The following is a 23,818-nucleotide window of genomic DNA, read 5'->3' as shown; positions in this document are numbered from 1 at the left end:
TAAAGTTTAATGAATATTTTTATTGACATGCGAAGATGTTCGGTTGCCCTGTCTATTGCTACGTTTTCCAGTTTTGTTGACTGTGTATCAAGGGCTGTGGCTGAATCTTGTATTTCCCAAGATCAATCAATCATGACACATATTACCGAAGGTAGGCCTACAGGAAGCTACATGGTGAATTGACAGGCTTTGATTTTTATCCCCTAAACTACTCTTCAGAAGCCCACATTTTCTCTTTACGACACCATTGAGCCTCATACACATTTGTACTGAAACAAATTCTCCTATATTTGAGGAATTATGAAAGCAATCGTCGTTTTCTGCAGTAAATTATATGCGGATAATCTGCATTAACGTTTTCAAATTTCAATTACATTTTGGCTGGATAGGAGCGGCACCCGCAAAGGAAATTAAATTACTAATCCAAAAAGTTTTTCGGTTTTCACTTTTGCCACCGTATGGAAGCTACTAAGAAGGTAAAGAAAACGCTTATTCAATGTGAATAAGCATTTAAATTTGAAAATGGCCAAACATTTGCTGTCTCAAAAAGAAACTGTAACTCATTTATCGAATTAACAGCCTCGTTTGCATCATGATAGCGTTGTACTAAGTTAATTATAAAAACAGAATAACGTTAAATTATTTTTTACGTTTAAATACGTTGTAGCATAGGTTACATGACGCATACACATACAATGAATTATTAATAATTACAGTCTGAAAGCAGGCTTTTTCGAATACATTTTTGCGCAGTATAGGCGCACACGATACGCAGGCAGAATGTAAGGGTGACCGGGGTTGGTTGGCACACTTTTCATTCTTTGCTGTAGTTCTCTGGCATAGTTTCTGTTGGAATATTCTAACCAGTAGCAAACAAAATGTTAAGGTCTTTCCAGCCATTAATATATTTTATGGTCCACAAATGTGGACATTAAAATATATGTATAAATTTAGACGACTACTTATTAAAGTCATGTTGTGCACTTGTGCCAACCAGCCCTAACATGGATAGGAATCATTTTCAACATTGAATTAAAATAAGAACCAGAAAACATGAATATTCAATCGAATTAATATAAATATAATACATATATCAAATATATAATAAATATAACATAGAGTAGAAACCAAACAACATTTTTAACCAGTTCATCATTTGAAATGCCACTGAAAGAAACCCCTCAGATACACCAAACGGTGTGTCGATGTCACCGACATCAAGAAACCAAAACTTAGCACGTCGGGGTCACCAACTGTAAGAAACCCCTCAGATACACCAACAGCGTAAGTAGCCTATCTGAGTGGCGAAGGATCGCGTGTAGTCTTACCCGGTGTTACTGGAAGGGGATTAATGTAACGTTGCCTGTTATTTGACTCAAAAAAATAATGTTTTAATCTTTCCTCTGTGCTAACAGTTATGCATAGGAGTAGACTGCTGTCCGCTAGTAGTGTGGCTTTATGCGAATCGTTATCTAACTTGGTAAATGCGGACATGTCTTTGGCTTGTGTAATCTGCATGAATACAACTGTGTATCCTGCTACTACACTGGTGTATAGGCGAGTACGGGGTGCAGATATCATAAATGTGTAGGCTAGGACCTCAAAACAGCGATGTGTTCAGTGGTAAGAGTGAAAGAGGAAGGCCAAGTTATAAAGCAGTTTATTGTTCATTGTCTCTAATGACAATATACAATGGTGCACAATGTGAGTGGTGATGGCTATACGCGTAAATGGCTTATACGCGCAGGAGACCGTGTTGACGACTCTCCCCGAACCGCTGCTTGTTTCCCCTTATATACAAAACGATCAAAGCAAAACACCAAGTCATCAAATTAAGACATAATTATGGCAAAACAGTATAGATCAATGATCCTGCTTGCACTACCTCTGTCGGCATATCACACAGAGTTAACCTTTGTATCTGGCTAGGTGCGGACCCATACGTCTCAAGATCTTTACGCCGGGCACCCACCGCACGCGTAGCGTAAGCGGCGCGTAAGCAGCACGGCGAAGCAGCACGGCGCGGCACGTCGTGTGTCTACACGGGTTCCGTTTGTGTCGCGCAAAGGTTTGCTTAAAGCTCTGTATTCCTAATAGCTCTCGCAGTCTGCAGTGGGATTACATCGTGTATTTCACGTTTGTTCACGAGTGTTGATTATGGGTTAAGTGAATACTTGGTGAGAGACCTTTTTCAGTTTGTTTATTTGGTAATATTTTGTTAACTCATGTAAATACGTGAGAAAGTAAACGCTTTAAAGAATTAACATAAGCTTAAATCGCAACGTAGCCTACATAATAATCAATCTCAAACTGTATTAATTTATTTGCTTGGTTAACAAGCGTGCCAATTTTATGAAGAATATGTAATTATCATAATATTAATAAATAATCCGTAATCAACCATTGGGAATTCCCGTGTCATCATTCACGTCAAAACATTTATAGGATCAGATTTAGTAAAATCAGCTAGGCTGATCAAAAAGATAGCGCAACAGTTTAAACTTGAAGGGATATGAACACCACAACGCCATGAACACCGGAAGCTTTGAAGTACAAGTGCAATAATGGCTTGCTTACAACTTTATAAAATAGGTGCATTTTCATCGGCAAGACCACTAAATCAGATTATTTAAAGCTCTGTGGATTATCTGATTTTTATTAACATGCCCTTTTTGAAAGCACAGCGAACGAAGACATCGGAGAAGTCAAATAGGCTGAGCAATGGTTGGTTAAAAACTACCTTCCAACACTCGAGCTAACAAACCGCTGCTCGGTGCATTCACTTCTACATCATTCAATAGGCTACGCCTTTCTGTGGTGTATTTTCAAATTTAACCCAACCCCTCTGCAAAATAAGATAGCGAAACTAAGTTTGCCTTTTCCCCAAGTTCCAGTTTTGTTTAGTTTTTTCTGCAAGGACAATACAAAAACGGAAAGGCTTGTATTTTTTAGCTGCTTATAAAATATCTGGGAGGGAACGAGGGACACACCTCCAGTAGCCTAATATAAGGATGAAATATAAATCAGAGCATGTATACCTAGTATTTCAGAGCATATTTATATGTATAAACAGGTCATCATGACGCCCGGCAAGCAAAAAAATAGAACTAAGCTCCAGTTCGCTTGTGTCGCACAAGTTTCGCAGCAGGTTCGCGCCGCGTTCGCAGCTGGTGTAGAGGACGTCGCCCGCTGCCGTTGTAATAACAGTACTTCAACTACGCTTCACTTACGCGCGTCGTGCGCTCGCGGCCGCTACGCGTGCGGTGGGTGTCCGGCTTTAGTCAGCACCACACCACCAAAGACACCAACCTGTTCCTCATTACACCAGTTTTCCAACAATGCAAAACATGACTACTTTGCATTAAGGAAAACCTAAAGCAGAACTTGTTTTTACTGTGTGCGTGTGCGCGCGCGCGTGCAAACCTGGTGCGTGTGGATCGGCCCTATGGAGTGTGTGTGTGTGTGTGTGTGCCTGTGCGCATGTGTGTTCTTGTGTGTGCAACTGTTGGGACAGTAACCACAATATTGTGCGCGAGTCCCCCTTAAACACAGGCACGTGGATTACAACACGCCTATACCGGGGGTGGTTGTCACAACACCAAAATAACTGCGCCAACCAACCCTGGTTTCAACTCTATTTGATATTATATTTATGATATATTTCATGTTTTATTTTGTATAGGCTATTCATATTTATTCAATGAATATTTATTCCATTGAATAGTCATGGTTTCTGGCTCTTAGTTGTTCTTATAATACGCTATTACCTAGCTAACATCACAGAATCATATATCAAAATTTAGCTGATTCCTATCTCTACTAACTGGAAGTAATACATTTTCAATATTTCTGTCTAACACAGTTTTATGATGCGTTTACTGTAAAGACCATTTTTTACTTTTGAAACGGCAAAACTGGAAGGTTGGTCGCACAAAAAAGTGTGCCATTTTTTTAGATGTTTTAATATGAAACATGACTTCAGTTCAAGGACAACAAACATTTTGATTTTACAGTTTTGTGTCTGTGACCCACAAAGGACCTGAAAATAGCTGTGTGCCAACCAACCCCAGTGCCTGCCAGCCAGCCCCGGTCTCTCCTACAATTTAAAGTACGTTAATCAATTAACATTTACATTTTGGCAGGTTTATGCCTCCATACGTATCGACAGGTTGATTTTGTGTAAAAGTAATTATCTTAACATTGTTAATGTTTTAAATCAAGGGTGGTGCAATTAAATTTGGGTCTCTTTGTGTTTCCTTTTATGTTCCCGTGCGCCACCAGTGAATGGCCATTGGATAAGCTATACTTCTTTACGAACGATCGACTCTGAACAGTAGGCAAAGTACAGTTTGTGTTCCGAAAGTGGCTTATCGGGGCGTGGTGTGTCGTTGGGCGTTTGGGGGAGGAGGGCTGACGCCGTTGTTCCGTTGGCTGTTCAGTTGACACCCTTCTCGAGCGAAAGAGAAGGATGAACGACCCTGGGCTTCAAAAAAGGATTTCCCCAACAAAAAACTTTGTTGCCGGGGGTGTAGGCGGAGCGTGTCTTTTACTCGCAGGGCATCCACTAGATACGATAAAGGTGATGCGTTAATCGTGTATAAAATAATAATTTGCTGCATGCATGTCTATAGCTTTAAGTTTAAATAACATACAGTAGCCCAAGCTATCCATAACAGGAATGAAAGTAGCATTTAAGATATACTGTAATTTAAGAATAACACGCCGTTTAACATTGATAGATAGGGTCTACTAGATAGCTAGCGATATTATTTATGTTAATTTCTAGTTTGTATATTTTGGAACTGTCCGCTTTGGCTCTGAACCTCTTTAGCTGCAAGACCCGCGCCTCTGAGTCTGATTCTCCAAGCTACTTCGTGAGGAGCGCGTATACGGAATGGCTATAGTACAAGAGTTGAATTCACCTTAATTTCTGTTTGAGTGAAGGGTGTTTAATAAGGTGAGCAGGTTATGGCTTGCGACATTGGTTTAATTGTTTAATTGGTTAAATAGACTGTTATAAATGCAACAGTTATTGTACATTCTCATTTTAATGTAGTTCCATCACATTGTCTCAGCTGTATGTTTATAATAACCGAAACATCGTAGGTCTACATGTTCGTCTGTTGAGGTATTCGGGCTATTCAACATGTTCTTGTAAATGAGTATGATATTCCAAGTGTAGAAAATAATTCATACCGGGGCTGAAGTCATTAGCGTTTTTCGTGCTTTTATGAAGTTGGTTTTTGTGATTATTCATTTTACCGCAGGTCCCAGTTTTATAGCTTATGAATAGGACAAATACAGGTCACTTAGCCACTGCACCCCATTCCCTTAAGTGGTCTCAGGGTAGCGTTATGTGGGGGAGTGTACAGTGCTCGCGGGCATATCTCAGTCACGCAAAGCAAACTAAACGTTTTAGTTTAGTAAAGCAACTGATTTGTAATTTCTCAGAAAGGCATCGACTGCTGTCAATGAATCGATTTCATTGACAATACGAACTATGAACTATAATGGGCAAAAGGAAATCTGTTTTGCTTGTCAGGTCATGACAGGTGCCAGGCAACAATGGCTCCAATGTGGAATTACGACCTGATTGTGGGTGGTAAACTTGTTTACAATCTTGGCGACTTTCCGGTGTGCGGTACAGCTTCAGTCACGTTGAAGCCAGGCAGTTTTTGTGACGTTTTACGCTGCCACGGATACATTTTTGATACACCACAATGCGTAAAAATAAAATAATTGGACAGCAGATCACCTCCTTAAAAATGAATGTCCACTGGCACATGTAAAACAGTCTGTGAATGTCACAAAATTTAGCCAAAATTTTTAACTGTATGGGTCTGCTACTATTCTCAACTAGAATGAATGTGATATAAAACACATTTTAAAAAATAATTGAAATAAATTGCTTAAAATTTGTAACCCAAAAAAGGTAATAAGGAACAATTCAGTTGGCTTCAGGGGTTCGTGATTAATATTTTCTACTGGTCTGACTCCTAGAGTATTTAAAAAGAAACACAATTTGCCACGTCTTGTAGGTGAAGGTTGGTTGAAGATCATCCAGGGTTCCTCAGGTTATGACTGCATTAATTCCTCTCAACAGCAGTCTGCAGGTTACCAGCTGTCACACATTTACTTTAGTGGCATCTACCCAAAGATTTACAACACTAACGTAAGTGCAAAGATCAGGAGCAGAAGGGCATTAATTGCTATCTTTTTTCTAAGATGCAAAACTTGAACCAGAGCCTATCATTAATCTGAAATATACTCTGTATACTCACACACATTTTTTGTGTACTGTGTGCACCAGTGTATACAGTGGAGCATTTTACTAAGAGCACCATTATGCATTACAGTGGTGCATTCTTCTAATATGTATTTTGTAACAGTCCAATTTACAAGGATGGTTCAAGACATTCTATTATTTTTCTGGTACACAAGAGGTTGTGTACCAGGTTGCATTCGCCATAGGAAATAGTTCCAACTGAAAATGAGATTGAACATGATTTCTTGATTAATAATCAGGTAACATACACACGTAGAACCCTGGGAGTCGTGATGTCACTGAAATAGCTGTTTTAGAGTTACCTGAAGTGCACTCTATTTCTTTAGATGACAAACGTCCTAATGCCCCTTTGCCAGGCAGTTTAACACTCGCAGGTCGTCATAAACTTTAAATTTACTTCAAATCTAATTTTAGATACCTGCCAATAGCATAAAAACATATCCTTAATTTCTGCAAAACAATCAAAAACATACACCAAAACTGATATAATATCAAAAACTCCCCAGAAAGTGGACTATTTATTTAACCGGTTGCTCAGTAGCCTTTTAGAGAGTTTTCAGACTGAAAATATCAGCATTATTGATTACCCTGAAACATAATGTACCACCAGATCCCAATCAGCACCAAACCTTTTTTTGGACTGGTGTTTGGTAACTGATTTTATCTTTGGTTTTCTGTAGGTTCGTCTCCAGACTCAACCCAGGGCCTCTCAAAGTCACGCAAGTGTCATCTATACTGGAACATATGACTGTTTACGAAAGACATTATCAAAAGAGGTGGGATAATGTACATTTTTTATTGGTACTTACTGCCAGTTCCTGCTTCTTAATTTTGTCTTTAGAGTAGTGCTCTCTCTGCCTGTAGAGGGTGCTGGGCCTGTACAGAGGGTAACGCAGTACTCTCTCTCTCTGCCTGTAGGGGGTAATGGGCCTGTACAGAGGGTAACGCAGTACTCTCTCTCTCTGCCTGTAGGGGGTGCTGGGCCTGTACAGAGGGTAACGCAGTACTCTCTCTCTCTGCCTGTAGGGGGTGCTGGGCCTGTACAGAGGGTAATGCAGTACTCTCTCTCTCTGCCTGTAGGGGGTGCTGGGCCTGTACAGAGGGTAACGCAGTACTCTCTCTCTGCCTGTAGGGGGTGCTGGGCCTGTACAGAGGGTAACGCAGTACTCTCTCTCTCTGCCTGTAGGGGGTGCTGGGCCTGTACAGAGGCATGGGGGCTCCACTGCTGGGTGTGGCCCCCATGATGGCGATAAGTTTCTTTGGCTTTGGTTTGGGGAAACAGCTCCTGCAGCCAGACCCCCGAGCTCCACTCACGTCAGTATGAAGGAATGCAAACTTATATTGTGTGCACGTGTGCATTTGCACCTGTTGTATGTTTGTATGCGAAGATATGTGAGTGGGTATGGGAGTGTGCGTGTATCTGTGTTTGTGTGTGAGATTGCGTGTGTGTGTTTGCGCTTGTGTCTGTGTATGAGGTCATGTGTTTGTGTGCAAACTCGTGTGTCTGTACACTGGTATGGCGGTATGGAGGAATGCAGAGAACTCTCTCACACACTTTCTTCCTCTCAGGTCCCAGCAGGTATACCTGTCTGGAATGCTGGCAGGGGTCTTTACTACAGTCATAGTGGCCCCTGGGGAGAGGATCAAGTGCTTACTTCAGGCAAGTAAGCAATACGTGTCTTTACTGTGTGTGTGTGTGTGTGTGTGTGTGTGTGTGTATGTGTGTGTCTATATGTGATTGCATGTGTGTGCGTTTGTGTTTGTATGCACATGCATGACGCGTGTGTGTGCGTGTTTGTGCGTCTGCGTGTGTGTTTGTATGCACATGCATGACGCGTGTGTGTGTGTTTGTGCATCTGCGTGTGTGTTTGTATGTTCATGCATGACACGTGCGTGTGCGTGTATGTTCACCTGCGTGTGTGTTTGTATGCACATGCATGACGTGTGTGTGTGTGTGTGTTTCAGGTGCAGTCTTTGTCAGGACGGCTGAAATATGCAGGACCGCTGGACTGTGCTGTGCAGCTATATAAGGAACAGGGGATCCGCAGCGTTTACAAGGGAACGGTCCTCACACTCATTAGAGGTACTGGCAGAGAAATTCTGTCACATGGCAAATATAATAATAATAATAATAATAGGAGCCAAGCACCTATTATTCTTTTTCCACTGTTGAATATGAATTGGACACTGAGCATGAACATAACCTTTGAATTTAATTTGCAGCTTGTATTCTGGAATTCAGAATTCGAAATTGTACTTTACTACTCAATTTAATATTTCACAACTTGCTATTGTGTTTTCCCAAGCCTGGTCCCCTGGAGGTCTTCAAAGGTCTTTTATTTTATTTTATACAATTTTATGTACATTTGATACAGTTTTCTATGATCTTTCTCCCTGTTCTTCTTTGCTGTTCTTCATTTCATCCATCACATTATTAACAAATGCAAACAACTATAGAACTAAATATTGTTCTTATTTATTTGCCATCACATATTTTGAAATAATATTTTCACAGTAGGAGTGTTTGTGAATGGATCCTTTCACAAATCATTCAGGAAACTGTTTTATTTTCTCATGAGCGCCCTCTATCCAGTGTTCTTGGCAGTGCTGACACACAGGATGTTTGTTTAAATAACTTCAATATGGTTGATTGTGAAAAATGTCTGCTGTGCCGCACATTAAAACGTCAGAAGTTAATAAAAGTTACATGACTAATGAACTTCTATCACTTTTGAAATCAAAAACAAGAACCTGTGTTATATAATGACTGTCCATATAAAGCCCAATAACCAGGTGTTCATATGAAGGAAAGGTGCAGTTTGAGGTGAAATATGTAATTGGAAAGGGATGTATGTTCTTATGACTCTTTCAGATGTGCCTTCTAGTGGTTTGTACTTCCTGACCTATGAATATGTGAAGAACGCTCTGACTCCTGAAGGACAAAGGTCAGGGTCCCTTTCTCTCTGGTTTGAAGTTTGGGGGAAAATTTAGAGCATTTGGGGGATGTCCCTCACCTCTGTTTCCCCTTTTCTTCTTTTCAGTGTCACCCAGCTTAGCACTCCCAGAATCCTCTTGGCCGGTGGTTTGGCAGGCATTCTGAACTGGGTGGTTGCGCTTCCCCCAGATGTTCTCAAATCAAACTTCCAGACAGGTACGGGGATTCGCCAGGACTTTTTAAATTCCCTTACTCATTCCCCTTTTCTCTCCAGTTCAGAATGTCCAGCTGTATCTATCAGTGCACATTATGGACCACAGCAGTCCGTTTGGTAGAGCTCAGACAAGCCTGAGCTCTCCTCTGAAGCACGTGATGTTGCCTCTGCTTCTTATAACACCGCAGTTCACTGGTTGGGCTCACACAGACACGAGTCTGAGGAAGACACTTCGGGCATGATTTACTAAGACCTTCAGCGCATGGAAAGCCTTTTAGCACACGCAAAGCCAGTAACATTTGCACATGCTAAAGGTCTTAGTAAATAAGGCTTTTAACATGCGGCTCAACTGAATGTATGTATATAGGCTTAAATATATGGCCATACGTGTACAGTGGGATGGCACATAAGTTTCAAACTCCAGTGGCGATAACATTTCATTAAAGAAGTTCAAATCGGCTGTGAATGAAAGAAAAATCTTTCCCTGATGTGCTTTTCCCCGTGTGCCACTTTCAGCTGCGGAAGGGCGCTACAGGGGGGTAAACCCTAACCCTAACCCTGATGTGCTTTTCCCCGTGTGCCACTTTCAGCTGCGGAAGGGCGCTACAGGGGTTTGCGGGATGTCCTTGCGAACCTGATCCGGGAGGAAGGGGCTTGTGCTCTCTACAAGGGCTTTACCGCCGTCATGCTCCGAGCATTCCCCGCCAATGCGGTAACATTACCCATAGCACTTAGCGCTACCCTTAGCATGCTGCATTACCCATAGTCCTTTACATACCCATAGCGTATTACATTGGCCTTAGCACTTACAGTATCAAATATGTATGGTTTCATAATTCCAGAACGCTGTAACCATTGTATATTTTGTACAAACTACAATCTGATCTTATTGTGAACTATAATAACACAAGCAATAGGTAATCAGTTACATTAAACACAGCCAACTCCTCACTATCTTATTATGCTCCTAGGATGGAAAAGCAGTTATAATTTGCAGAGTGACAGACTCAGAAAAAAAGACATTTTATGATCTAAAGAAAGTAATTTCAACCAGTTGCAGTGTAAAGGTAAACCAAGGCCTCACTGTAAAAATGATGCACTTCAATAAGCACAAGGAACAATACTAGACCAAACACAAGCCAGGAGAATGTAGGCAAATATGTGCAAGTCCGGTCACAGCTCTTAATGCTTCCCACAGGCCTGCTTCCTGGGATTTGAGTTAGCTCTGAAGACTCTCGACTGGTTGGCTCCCAACTGGTGACCCCTGGGATTGGTTGGCTCACTGATGACTTGAGCAAGACCAGGACTTCTGGTACCTGGTGTCACTATGACAACAGCTTTCTATAATTTATGATTTATTTAATTTTTTTGTGCTGCCAATAATGTTTACTGACCAGTTGAGTTATTGTAATATCTATTTTTCAGTAAAATTGATTGCTATGTTTGCTTTTGAAACAAAATAAATCTACATTTGTTCTGACAATTTCTGTCTAAATTTCATATTCCTTTTTAAGAAATTCAACATTCCATACGAGAACAATGATGATGCGATCATATAAATAGCAGAATAACATTAACACATTATTGAATATTCTTCCTCATGAGCTGAATCACAATTAGTGTAATGAGGTGTCTAATAAATTATAAATGTGCACTTAAACACAGTTCAATTCACAGTCAGACAGAAAAATTTAAGATAATTAATTCTGTGTAGGAATGCTTGTGGAGGGAGAGACAGGGGACAGAAGAATTAGATTAGCCAGAGAGCCTTAATACACCACCTTAACGATGCATCCATTCTACATATCTTTTAAAACAAATTTAAATATTAATGACATGTTTTGATTCAAAATAGTTTGCAAGACATACTCAGTGGCTGCATTGCCAAATATGCCAACAGGCTTTGACTAGCATATATAAGTACGCTTTTAAATGTACACTATATGACCAAAAGTATCTGGGGCTGTTTTGCATGGTTTGAGCTAAGCCCCTTAGTTCCAGTGAAGGCAAATCCTGATGTAGCAAGTCTGCATGTTTCAGCATGACAATGCCCCTAGTCACACGGCAAGGTCCATATAGAAATGGTTATGTTGAGACTGGTCTGGAAGATCTTGACTAGCCTGTGCAGAGCCCTGACCTCAACCCCATCCAACATTTTTGGGATGAATTGGAAAGCCAACTGCGAGCCAGGCCTAATCGGCCAATCAGTGCCTGACCACACTAATGCTCTTCGGGCTGAATGGAAGCAAATCCCTGCAGCAATACTCCAACATCTAGTATAAAGCTTTCCCAGAACAGTAGAGGTTGTTATAGCAGCAAAGGTTGGACCACTTCCATATTAATGCCCATAATTTTAGATGAGATGTTGGATGACAGATCTCCACATACCTTTAGCCATGTAGTGCATCAGCTAGCTATGTAAGCCCATTGACGCACCATTGATCCTTCACAAAGGTTAGATAGCTACAAATAAAGCTACCATCCCAATAGACATAAAGCGCCAAAGTAAGCCTCTCCATTATCAATTTTGCTAAACTGCCAGCGGTGGGTAGAGTCTGGGCTGAGGGGCGGGGCTCAAGGTGAGCAAGCCTATGTGGAGCCATAAAATAATATTGTCCAGTTTTCTGGCCACTGGGCCTCACCCTGGTTGTGAGTACAGCCTAACCCACATATGGTTAATTGATGAACGTAGTTTATTAAAAAGAGTAATGACAGACTGACATTTCAAATGTACCTTAAGCTTACAGTGCAACATGAATGAGTAAATGATTTACTCACTCACCCAAACGGAGCTGGCCCAGCATCTGCTATTCACCCTCCTGGCTTTTGGAGAAGTAAGCTCTTGTTGCTGGCATGTTATTTTTGGTGGACAGAACAGAAAGTTGACAGAACCTTTCCTGTGCCAGTACAGTCCGCAGTTTTATCTTGGAAAAACGGGTACTGAAACAAGTGTGGTCAGTAGAGTCCTCGGCATGACTTCTGTATTTGGAAAGGTTTCTACAACACTTGATCAGTTGGTATTGCAAATAGAGTCCCTTGAGGAATCATGTCGTGCACAAACCTTAATTCTGAAAGAGTTCTTTACATTATCTTAATTTTCCCCAGAGCTGAATACTCTTTAGGGACTCAACATTTTTTAGGCCAATGTCTTCCTGGGATAGATTACACACTGAATCCCTCCCTGGGATAGATTACACACTGAATCCCTCCCTGGGATAGACTGCACACTGCCTAGGATAGATTACACACTGAACCACTGCCTAGGATAGATTACACATTAACTCCTCCCTGGGATAGATTACACACTGAATCCCTCCCCAACAGATCCCTCAGCCACCGCTGAACAGATCAGCCACAGCTGAACAGATCACACACCCACCGCTGAACAGATCAGCCACCTCTGAACAGATCACTCAGCCACAGCTGAACAGATCCCACACCCACCGCTGAACAGATCACACCCACCGCCGAACAGATCCCATAGCCACCGCCAAACAGATCACTCAGCCACAGCTGAACAGATCACACCCACCGCTGAACAGATCAGCCACAGCTGAACAGATCACACACCCACCGCTGAACAGATCAGCCACCTCTGAACAGATCCCACACCCACCGCTGAACAGATCACACCCACCGCCGAACAGATCACAGCCACCGCCGAACAGATCCCACAGCCACCGCCGAACAGATCACTCAGCCACAGCTGAACAGATCACACCCACCTCTGAACAGATCACTCAGCCACCGCTGAACAGATCCCACACCCACCTCTGAACAGATCCCACACCCACCGCTGAACAGATCACACCCACCGCTGAACAGATCACACCCACCTCTGAACAGATCCCACACCCACCTCTGAACAGATCCCACACCCACCGCCGAACAGATCACTCAGCCACAGCTGAACAGATCACACCCACCTCTGAACAGATCACTCAGCCACCGCTGAACAGATCCCACACCCACCTCTGAACAGATCCCACACCCACCGCTGAACAGATCACACCCACCGCTGAACAGATCACACCCACCTCTGAACAGATCCCACACCCACCTCTGAACAGATCCCACACCCACCGCTGAACAGATCCCACACCCACCGCTGAACAGATCACTCACCCAACTGTTGAATGGAGAAATTTCTGCAATATATCACACAACCAAGATTTTTTGAATTTCTTTTATTTTTGTATTTTAAAATAAATCCCCATTGACAAGTTTTATTTAGCATTTCCCCTAACAGAATGTATTTTACAACAGGCTAAAAACAAACATGGACATAAATAAGTATATTGAGATAAGGCACCATCGGAAATTTTATTCCGTCATTAAAACACACAAACCCAAAGTAAAAAAAATAAAATAAAAAAAACTGTACACAAAATAATTTCATATAAAGGCCTAGAAGGCTTTTGGCATGAGCAAGGTCAAAGGTCACAAGTCCAGAAAGTCTGGGGTTTATTCCCTGTGCTAATTTGGACAGATTACTGCAGCACACACTATTTACTCAATGCCCTAAAGGGAAAGTCCAGTCAATGTCTCATAGTGATTTCATAGATTTGTCATGAATGACAGGAGGTCTCGGCCAATAGAAAGTCAGAAAGCTCAGTCTTATAAGTCAGCACTTAAAATTCATCAAAACTCCTAAGACAGTTTGCCATTGCTGGGCATGCAGTCAGAGCCAGGCGTCACTGTACATACACACACACTCGAATGCGCGCACGCAAGCACACACACGCACACGCACGCACACACACGGAAACACACACACGCAAGCACACACACGCACACACACGCACAGCAACGTGCTTTAACTCCAGGGAGATGAGGAGATGAAGAAGACAGGATGTATTTTGCACGTTCCCCGATGAACCCGCCTTTACCCCGATGCACAGCGTGTGTGTTCTGCACAGTGCATGTTCAGGCTAGGTTGAGGAAGAGGATGCAGGCAGTGATGAAGAGGAGGGAGAGCTGCGTTTCTGATCGCCGCTGTGCTGATGCCTTCAAATCCACCTCGATGGGATAGTGGTCACTCAAACTTAATGCCTGAAATACACACACACGCACGCACACACGCACACACGCACACACGCACACACGCACACACGCACACACGCACACACGCACACACAGAATTCCTTAAATACAGACACACAAGCACTTGACGCTTTGCACACACAATGTGAAGTTAACCAACATTACAAGGAGTGGGGTCATTCATGGTGAACAGTGCGCAAGAAGAGACCAACTTGTTTTGGAAGCTCACTTCCTGGCCTTGTTGAGAGACATTTCTCACTGGCGCCAGTGCGGTTGTCTCAAGTATAGGTCTTTCAGCTACCCGTTTCAACAAAAGGCAATGGCACCAAAACAGTTTTTTTCCACCAGAACATTGTAACAGTGGGTGTTTTGTGTTTGTCTAATGTCCCCCCATGTACCAATTTGTTTGACACAAAGTTATTGTGTCATTTGGACAATATCTTAACATTCTGTGGACGAATCGGGGGGGGGGGGGGGGGGAGTTTTTAAAGGACAGACAGAGGAGGAGAGGGTTGAAGAACACTGACCTCTTCCTCTTTGAGATGGAACTTCTTGTCAAATTTGTAGACACCAGCAGAAGAGGGCTCAACCCCTCTTAAGAAAGTTTCCCCGTGGACCACGAACCTGAGAAAAGGCAGGAGGTGGTGAGGAGAGTAGAAGGCAACCACTTGAACAAAACCACACCATTCACAGGCAAGAGCGCAACACACTCAAACACACCCGCTCCAGTGAGAGCGGAGGGCAGCGGTGGCTCACCGGTCATACGCGCAGCTGGTGCTCTCCCTCACTGTGGTGTCCACCTCGTCTCCAATCAGCCAGTAGAAGCGGTCCATCGTCATCAGCCGGATGTTCTTCCTGTTCTTCTTGGCCACGTAGCCACAGGCCGCGTTGAAGTCCCCCAGGAACATCACGTTCTAATGGGGGGGGGGGGGTCAGACCAACAGTATTGTTCTCTGCATCACACGCGCACACCATCACAACCGGTTTGTATTTTAAAGACAACGGTCACATTTTTACCATTTCCTCCACTTTCACCTCTCCCTCCTTCACCTGCCTCTTACCTCGATTTTCCACTTTTCTTGCACGTCAACAAAAACGTCGTACAGCTCATCGATCTCTTTGGTGGCATTGCTAGGGGAAGAGTGCAGCGGGATCAGGACGAATGTTCCAATCACTGCGCAGAGAGAGTGGTGTTACTCAAACTTTCACTGTGCAGAGAGAGCTGCGTTATTCACAAACTCTCACTGTGCAGAGAGCTGCGTTATTCAAACTCTCACTGTGCAGAGAACTGCGTTATTCACAAACTCTGACTGTGCAGAGAGAGCTGTATTATTCACAAACTGTCACTGTGCAGAGAGAGCTGCGTTATTCACAAACTCTCACTTTGCAGAGAGAGCTGTATTATTCACAAACTCTCACTGTGCAGACAGAACTGTGTTATTCACGAACTCTCATTGTGCAGAGAGAGGTGCGTGGGCCACTCACACCCTTTCTGGTGCCATTGGTCACAAACCTGTTTTGGGTGCTTTAAGCTTGACCACGAAGGGTGGTCTGGAGAAGGCCCCTTCATCTCCTTCCTGCTTGTCTGGATACTGGTACTCATCCAGCACCTTTACCGAGCCTGTCCTGCAGGGGGAGACAGACAGAGCATAACTACACAAGTCACCTCCCCCCAGAACACAGGGACCAGATCACAGGGATGCTATTGAACAATGGAGAGAGGAACCTTCTGACTGAATCCCTCCTCCTCTGGGGGGGGGGGGGGGGGGGGGGAGAGAGAGAGAGAGAGAGAGAGAGAGAGACAGAGATAGGGTGTGGGAAAAAGAGTGAGGTTGTGGGAGAGGGAGGGGGAGAGAGAGAAAAAGAGGAATAAGTACAAAGCATACATGAGATTGGAATGGCAGAAGTAGAGAGAGGGAATGGGAACAGAAGAGGAGGAGGGCAGAGAGAGGGATCGGGGAGGAGAGTTCTGAAAGCATGGGTGTATGCTGTCATATGTACTGATGAGGTCTGCTCTCACCTGTACACAAAGACATACTGCTCCTGGTAAGCAGATGATCTGCCCAAACGCTCACTGGCCACATAATCATAATGATACTTCTCATCATACCTACAAGGCAGGGAACAGATGAAGGACAAGGGGGGGGGGGGTACATGTCTTTTAAACATTTTTCTTAAACAATGCTATCCTTCTTAATTGTCCAAAGAGAGTAACAGTTTTCAAATATGGTATGCTTTATTCTCCCTTGATAAAGATGAGCAAAGCAGGCTTTATAAAATAAACGATACAAGCAATGAGTTATGTTATATGCTACAAAAATGGGAGAAATATTACTTAATCCTAAGACCCTCCTTTGATAAAGATGAGCAAAGAAGGCTGTATAAAATAAATAATATAAGTAATGAGTTCTGTTATATGCTACAACAATTGGGAAAATATTACTTAATTCAAAGACAATTTAGCAAATTCTTTTCCAAAAATATGGCAGTTATTCACACCCCCATTTTCAGTCATTTGTGCACCCTCCCTTCCCAAGGGAAACACTACTGCTTGGTCTTCTTTAGCATTTATCATGAAACTGATAAACATATTCTGCTGAAAGTCTAATGCACCACTCTGGTAGTGTAATGAACATCTATGTTCAAGATTTTTTAAAGGGAAGTTCACAGAAGTCGGCCTCTTATCGGGTCCTCAAAGTAAAACAGACTTTACTGTGCTGACAGGGAGTGAGATTAAGAGACAGAGCTCAGTTGCAGAACATCCGATTGGATCAGCATTATGTGAACTTCAGGTTCTCCATGATACAATCATGTTTTGTATTGTTGGAAAACTGATGTCATGGGGAACAAGTTTGTGTCTTTAGTGGTGGGGTGCTGACTAAAGATCTTGATAACTGTACCAATGGGTTTGCACCCAGCCAGATACAAAGGTTGACCCAGTGTGATATGCTTACAAGCAGGATCACTGATCTATACTGTTATGCCATGATTGTGTCTTTATTTGATGACTTGGTGTTTCGATTTGATCTATATTTGAGTATAAGGAGAGAAGTGCAGTGGTTCGGGGAGACTCATCGACACGGTCTCTTGTGCATATAAACCATTTACACGTATAGCCATTTCACCACTCACATTTTGCACCATTATATTGTCATTATTACTAGACACACTGAACAATAAACTGCATTCATTTTAACCTGGTATCCCTCTTTGACTCTTACTATTGCACACCTAGCAGTTTTGAGGTCCTAGCATACACACAGAACTTAGGATAGTCACTCGCCTACACACTAGTGTCGTAACAGGATACACAATTGCATTTCTGCAGGCTACACAAGCCAAAGACATTTCCGCATCTACCAAGTTAGATAACGATTCGTAGAAAGCCACACTACTGGCGGACAGCAGTCTGCTCCGTCTGTGCATAATTGTTAGCACAGAGGAAAGGTTAAAACATTATTCTTTGAGTCAAATAACTGAGACAACGTTACATTAATCCCGTTCCAATAACACTGGGTAAGACTAGACACGCTCCTTGGCCTCTCAGATACTTCCGCTACTTGGTGTATCTGAGCGGTTTCTTACAGTTGGTGACCTCAATGTGAAAAGCTCTGGTTTCTTGCAGTTGGTGACCTTGACGCACCGTTTGGTGTATCTGAGGGGTTTCTTACATCTCTGAAATTCAAGTGAACATCTCTGCTGTAGTGCTCCATACTAGGACAGAGATAGGACAGACAGAACACAACGTGTCGCATACCAGGACTGCATTTGGCGGACCCGCTCAGTGCTCGTCGTTGGCTTACCTGTTGAGCGAATCCAACAGCTTTCTAACGGCAGTGTGCTGCGCATCTCTCACCTCTTGAAGCAGGCACACATCACAGCGAGACACAATCTGACGGAAAAGCAAGCGTCTCACGCACATGCAGTAAAACTCCGAACAACTGCCGACAGAAGAGGACTACTACCGAAACTTAGTAGTTCCTGGATTTTCTCCATTTAGGAACTGTTTACTGAGCTGACTGAAAACAGGATCTGAAATTTCCATTTCCCAAACCAGCCCATCTTTGATAATCACTTAAGGTTGCATATACTTATAAGGCCAAGATAATAAACATGCTGTTTAATGGATGAAGGCAGTATGACAAACTGTCTGAATATTTTAGCGTCATAATACAGAATGTATATGCAGATCTTTGAATGTGTAGCAACCTGTTCAGTACTGACTCTGGAGAACTGAATTTAAAGTAGAGGTTGTTTTCCTGCAGTTCATCCCTCGGGGCGGGGGGGTGGGGGTGGAGTGCAAGGGGGCCATTCTCACCCGGACGAGGTTGTGCATAACCTTCGGTTTGGACGCCTTGGAGTCACTGAAGCTCTGGACGTTGAAGGCACAGATTTTTAAGCCAAGGCTCAGCTGGGGTCCTAGGGGGCAGAGGAAGAGGAGGAGATGGAAGGGGAGGAAGCACTGTAGAGGAAAGCCACACCTCATCCTTCAGCTGCAGTAAGGAGAGAGAAAGAGAGAAATGAACATACCTGGACTACTGTCTCCAATGGGGCAAATCCCTCTCGACTGTCTGGACTGTGTGTAGGACTGGACTGTGTGTAGGACTGCACTGGACTGCGTGTAGGACTGCGTGTAGGACTGCACTGGACTGCGTGTAGGACTGCACTGGACTGCGTGTAGGACTGCACTGGACTGCGTGTAGGACTGCACTGGACTGCGTGTAGGACTGCACTGGACTGCATGTAGGACTGCACTGGACTGTGTAGGACTGCAGTCGACTGTGTGTAGCACGCTAAGTTCCTCATACACGTACACACGCATGCACACACGCAAAGCACCTCATACACGCACGCAGAATACACCATACACGCAGAGTACCTCATGCAAGCAGACACACACAGGCTTGCCCCCATAAAGAAAAATTGTGCAAAACGCAACTTGGTATTACTGGAAATTCCACTAGTCTGAAAGACATGCAGTGACTTGAACAGTCAAATTCAGAACAAGCCAGTTTGAAATAAATAATTGTACTAAGAAAGAGGACAAAGCTTTTCCATTTGCATAAATCTACATAGCTTTGAACACAGTCAAGCTGAGATGTCACTAATGTTTAGCTAAGACTTAGCAACAAAAAAACATGGACTTTAGCGACAGATGCATGGTGTTAAATGCTTTATAGCTGTAAAGACATTCAACAGAAAGATGCAGCGTTGAAAACTTATGGGCCAAGACACTCAATATAAAAATTTCCATGTGCTGCCAGGAGAACAGGTTCCCTGTTTCAATTAGTCAGCGCTGTAAGAGCCACTCAGAGGCAGCCATCTTCATGCTTGAGTAACTGGTCATGCACAGATGAGTAGGGCCCACACCCACCCTTTACACTGACTTCAGCTCAATCCAGGAGCCGACAAAAGATACTCTAATTAACTCTGCCTGCCAGCCTAGCAGACCTAACACTGCACACGTCCCTCTTATACAGACCTAACACTGCACATGTACCTCTAAGCACCATCCCTGCAGTGAAGCACAGTGGAGGCAGCGTCATGCTATGGGGGCGATTCTCTTCAACAGGCACTAGGACACTGATCAGTGCAAATTATAGGCAAATACTGACAGAAAACTGGTCTCAGTCTGCTAAAGACCTGAAACGGGGAGAAAATCCACCTTTCAACAGGACCACCATCCAAAGCACAAGGCCAAACCACACTGGAGCAGATCAAAGATGAAAAGATAAATGTCCTTGAGTGTCCCAGTCAAAGTCCAGGCCTCAAATCCATCATCATTTTGTGGCACAACTTGAAAATGTGGTCCAAACAACCCGAGAGAGCTGGAACAGATCAGCTACGAAGAATAGGTGAAAATCACCCTAACTAGAGTACACAGTTGGTAGAATGTTCCCCAAAAATACTTAAAGCAGTTACAGTTGTGATTGTGAAAAGCAGTTCCACCAAATACTAATGTGAGTATACTTATGCAAGCAACATAATTCAATTTTGTCAATTCAATATTTTGCTGGCATAAATATACAGAATATACCAATCCATTTCAAATAAAAAAATGTTTGCCTTTGACCAATGTTTGACATTTAGCATGTGAATTTTGAATAAAAATATTAAATGAGTTATTAAACGAGGTCACCAAACCATAACACAAGCGCAACAGAACGACAGGATCCTCAGAAAAAAAAAAAAAAAAAAAAAAAAAAAAAAACACAATAGCTGACTAACTGTAGCTCACAGCTATCGGTTGGCAGCATGTTCGGAAACCAGCTCCGGTTGCACAATGACATTGTGTTCCAGACATGAAATTCACCAAACAACAAAGAGTGACGACATCGCTCTTGCACACAGTTCACATCTGCAACTGACAACATGAATCGCTGACACCGTGCTCACCTGATCGCTCGAAGCTGTTTATGTGGCACAGTATGTGCCTGTAACACATAAGCCTACCATTCAACGGCCGGTGACGGCGTTAGCATTTAGGTCAAGTCACGAGGACAGTCTATATTTATTTCATAGCAAAAATGGTTCTATTGAGCAATACAGGATTTCAACACAGAATTTCCGCATGTTCGTTTTTACACAGGAAGAGCCTTGCTTTCACCAATCACAGCTAGCTAGCTTTTGGACTTGGTTGGAAAACACTTTCATATGTTGGGCTGATTAATTGGAAAATGTAATCCAGTATCGATTACAAATTATATTATATTATAAGTCTAATTAGCAACTAAATATTTTGGATTACTGAAAAGGTGGAATCTAATCCGATTACTATTGGATTACTTCTAAATGAATAAGACAAATATACTTTAGATTGAATGTGTTAGCAAAAAACATAAATAAAATGCATTTCCAACAAGACTGGTTTCAGTACACACACTCCCTTCCTCCTCATCTTTCTAAGTAGGTGTCCACGCATGTGTGCGAGTTTGTTAATCAGAGTCCTTAAAAAAGGACAAAGGCCAAAAAGTTGATGCAGAAACAAACTGATAAGTAATAAATATTTTAAATTATTTTCCATCACTCCAATTCCATTTAATAGTAATTTGCTGGTTGCTCATTCATAAACAATGGTAAACATGAAGTTCAGTGAATAAACATTGGTAAACTGAGTTTAACTACACTGACTTATGACTACAACCCGGCAAGCACCGGTAAAGCTACAGAAGTGTTTGTAGGCTACTAAGCTGGCGTTGGGCCCAAAGGTTATTCCTATTTGTTTAGAATGCTCTCATTCGACTCCGGCGAATCGGTTAGCGTCCGCAGGGAAATAAAATGATAAATAAATGTCAGCCGCTTAATAAGCGGGCGGGCTTGCAAATGAGCAGTTCCGACGAGAAATGGCTCTTAATCTGTACCCTACGGAAGCGCAAAACTCCATAGACAGTGGTTGCCTTCAGAAAACAATGCCGATGTTTCAGGTACAGCGCGATCGCCGCCGATAAGCAAAGCATCTGGTTGATCCTATGCCTGCCAATTCACGCGCTATGCAGGTCGGCTGTCCTCAACTATCTCGTATTGACTGACAGGGAATGTAACGTTGCAAAACGCACTTGAGGACAGAATAATTGAAACTAAACGGCCCATTTAAGTGTCGTCCTTCACTACAAGACCTCCCACGAACTTTGTGGAAAACTAAGAAACAAGAGAATAGCATGCAATTATTGTACGTCGCTTTGTATAAAAGCGTCTGCCAAATAAATGTAATGTAGTGTAATGTAACAGAAATAGCCTAGTGGTGATAGTTTTTCCATCTTGACTTAGTGCGCACGCCAGCCAACAAGAAAGATTACCGTATGAAGAGGAAATAAATAGAAAACATGTAGACATTCAAGAAATGGCGTTAACCTACCTTATTTTTAGCCACAATCCAGCTGAAAGCCCAGAGTTCACAGTGTACTAGCGCTTTTTTTAACTTCTAGTTCCTGTCCCACCCTCTTTTTTTTGGGGGGGGGGGGGGGTTGCCTTTCGGCAGCCGTGTCAATAACGAATAACATAGGCTACGGAGCCGAGAGGAAGGAAGAAAGAAGGAAAAACGGATGGATATATGTGGAAAATAGAAATTCGAGACTACAATACGGTAGACAAAAGAACTCCGTCATTTTTTGTTTGGTCAAATGAAAAATGGTGAGATCGCATCAGACGTGTTCTGTTATTCATAGGCTATAACAATATAGGCAAGTACAATATGTATGTCCTATGATCAACAACGGATGCATTAAAATATGCATAAGAGGCCATTCGTCCAGTCACGTTTACCATAAAATGATCATTACCTGATCATTTTTATCGTGTGTGATTAATTATTTTATAACATCAAAGTAAATGAAAGAAAACTGAAAAACAAGACAGTGCAGAAAACTAACCAAATATTTGAAAAAGCACGGCACCGCTATGTTTCGCGTGATATGTTACTTGTCTTATTTCTGCCTCTGGCTGCTTTAACCTCTGTCTTGAAGCCTAATTTAGGATGGAAGAAGGGATTAAAAATAACACATACACAACTGGGGTCAGTCGGGGACGGAGTTACGAACAGTCCAGCTCAGACCTTTCATACAGCGCCGTCTGGAATTGTTGGCACCCTTGGTAGAAATGAGCAAAAACACTGATAAATTTCAATTATCAGCGAGATCTTGCACTCAAAATATGATAGAAATCTAGCATTTTATTGAGGTAAAATTCAGAAAAGAAAATGCATTTCTTCATCAACAAATAAATGGTATTCTGAAAAACATGCATGTCCCAATTATTGGGATCCTAAAACTTCTTATGAATGAAATGTAGTACTATATTAACAATTATATTTAACTTTTGTACACATTCATGCAAGTCTTTAGGAACTCAGTTAGTGGTCATCCATGACTTATTGTTTCACTGGGGTATACATATGAGGTGACACATGCAAAACTCCCTTAGTATCAACATGGGGAAGTACAGAGAACACACTAAAAGTTGTCTTAGACAGCAGCTACTGAAAAATAGCTAAATGCCTGAAAATACACATCTCCACTTGTTTAAGCAACCTGGGCTGTGATGAACATGCCCTTAAGAGAATTTTGTATTTTGGTTCCAGGCCATGCTTAGAACCAGGTTCCATGGTCAGATGAGACAAAAATAGAGCTTTTAGGCCACAAACAGCAGAGGTGTGTTTGGTGTAAAAAGAGGGATGGTCATGCAGAAAATAATCTATTCCCCACTCTGAAGTGTGGTGGTGATGGATCTGATGTTGTGGGGCTGTTTTGCTTCCAAAGGTTCAGATGCATGACCATCCTCCACTGGTCAGCCTGGCGATAAGCAGACAGCAAATGAATGGGTTGAACAGGTAACATCTGAGGTG

General features: G+C 42.6%; 2 protein-coding genes across 6 annotated transcripts; one reads left to right on the top strand and one right to left on the bottom strand.

Moving 5' to 3' along the window:
• Positions 1-4,424: 4,424 nt before the first annotated feature.
• On the top strand, positions 4,425-10,918 carry si:dkey-150i13.2 (mitochondrial carnitine/acylcarnitine carrier protein). The gene is made up of 9 exons (XM_035387278.1): positions 4,425-4,579; positions 6,967-7,062; positions 7,473-7,600; positions 7,856-7,946; positions 8,252-8,369; positions 9,159-9,231; positions 9,328-9,437; positions 10,026-10,147; positions 10,634-10,918. Exons 1-9 carry the CDS (start codon positions 4,469-4,471, stop codon positions 10,694-10,696), a joined length of 912 nt encoding a protein of 303 aa, XP_035243169.1. The 5' UTR covers positions 4,425-4,468; the 3' UTR covers positions 10,697-10,918.
• A 2,687-nt stretch (positions 10,919-13,605) lies between these two features.
• LOC118211748 (deoxyribonuclease gamma-like) lies at positions 13,606-22,433 on the bottom strand. Of its 5 annotated transcripts, none has more exons than XM_035389167.1 (9): positions 22,334-22,433; positions 18,797-18,971; positions 18,282-18,370; positions 16,499-16,588; positions 15,992-16,104; positions 15,540-15,652; positions 15,235-15,392; positions 15,006-15,102; positions 13,606-14,487 (listed from the first exon to the last, which is right to left on the bottom strand). In XM_035389167.1, the coding sequence occupies exons 2-9, from the start codon at positions 18,962-18,964 to the stop codon at positions 14,362-14,364; spliced, it is 954 nt and encodes a 317-aa protein (XP_035245058.1). In that variant the 5' UTR covers positions 18,965-18,971; positions 22,334-22,433; the 3' UTR covers positions 13,606-14,361. The 5 variants fall into 5 exon arrangements, with proteins under 5 accessions (XP_035245058.1, XP_035245061.1, XP_035245060.1 ...); XM_035389170.1 differs by having other exon boundaries at positions 18,797-18,897; positions 22,334-22,393; XM_035389169.1 differs by lacking the exon at positions 22,334-22,433 and adding an exon at positions 20,875-21,195 and having other exon boundaries at positions 18,797-18,897.
• Positions 22,434-23,818: the final 1,385 nt, after the last annotated feature.

This window comes from Anguilla anguilla, chromosome 13 (assembly GCF_013347855.1).
Source record: "Anguilla anguilla isolate fAngAng1 chromosome 13, fAngAng1.pri, whole genome shotgun sequence".
In the NCBI taxonomy this organism is placed as follows: Eukaryota; Metazoa; Chordata; class Actinopteri; order Anguilliformes; family Anguillidae; genus Anguilla; species Anguilla anguilla.
The sequence above is the reverse complement of the archived record's forward strand: the minus strand, read 5'-3'. Positions and strand labels throughout refer to the sequence as shown.

Coding starts and splice junctions, on each gene's coding strand:
- si:dkey-150i13.2 (XM_035387278.1), top strand. CDS start 4,469: ATGAACGACCCTGGGCTTCAAAAAAGGATTTCCCCAACAAAAAACTTT. Junction 9,438..10,025: donor CAAATCAAACTTCCAGACAG/GTACGGGGATTC, acceptor TGCCACTTTCAG/CTGCGGAAGGGCGCTACAGG. Junction 10,148..10,633: donor GAGCATTCCCCGCCAATGCG/GTAACATTACCC, acceptor TGCTTCCCACAG/GCCTGCTTCCTGGGATTTGA.
- LOC118211748 (XM_035389166.1), bottom strand. CDS start 19,300: ATGCGTGTGTACGTGTATGAGGAACTTAGCGTGCTACACACAGTCGAC. Junction 16,589..18,281: donor CTGTTGGATTCGCTCAACAG/GTAAGCCAACGA, acceptor CCTGCCTTGTAG/GTATGATGAGAAGTATCATT. Junction 15,103..15,234: donor ACCAGCTGCGCGTATGACCG/GTGAGCCACCGC, acceptor GCCTTTTCTCAG/GTTCGTGGTCCACGGGGAAA.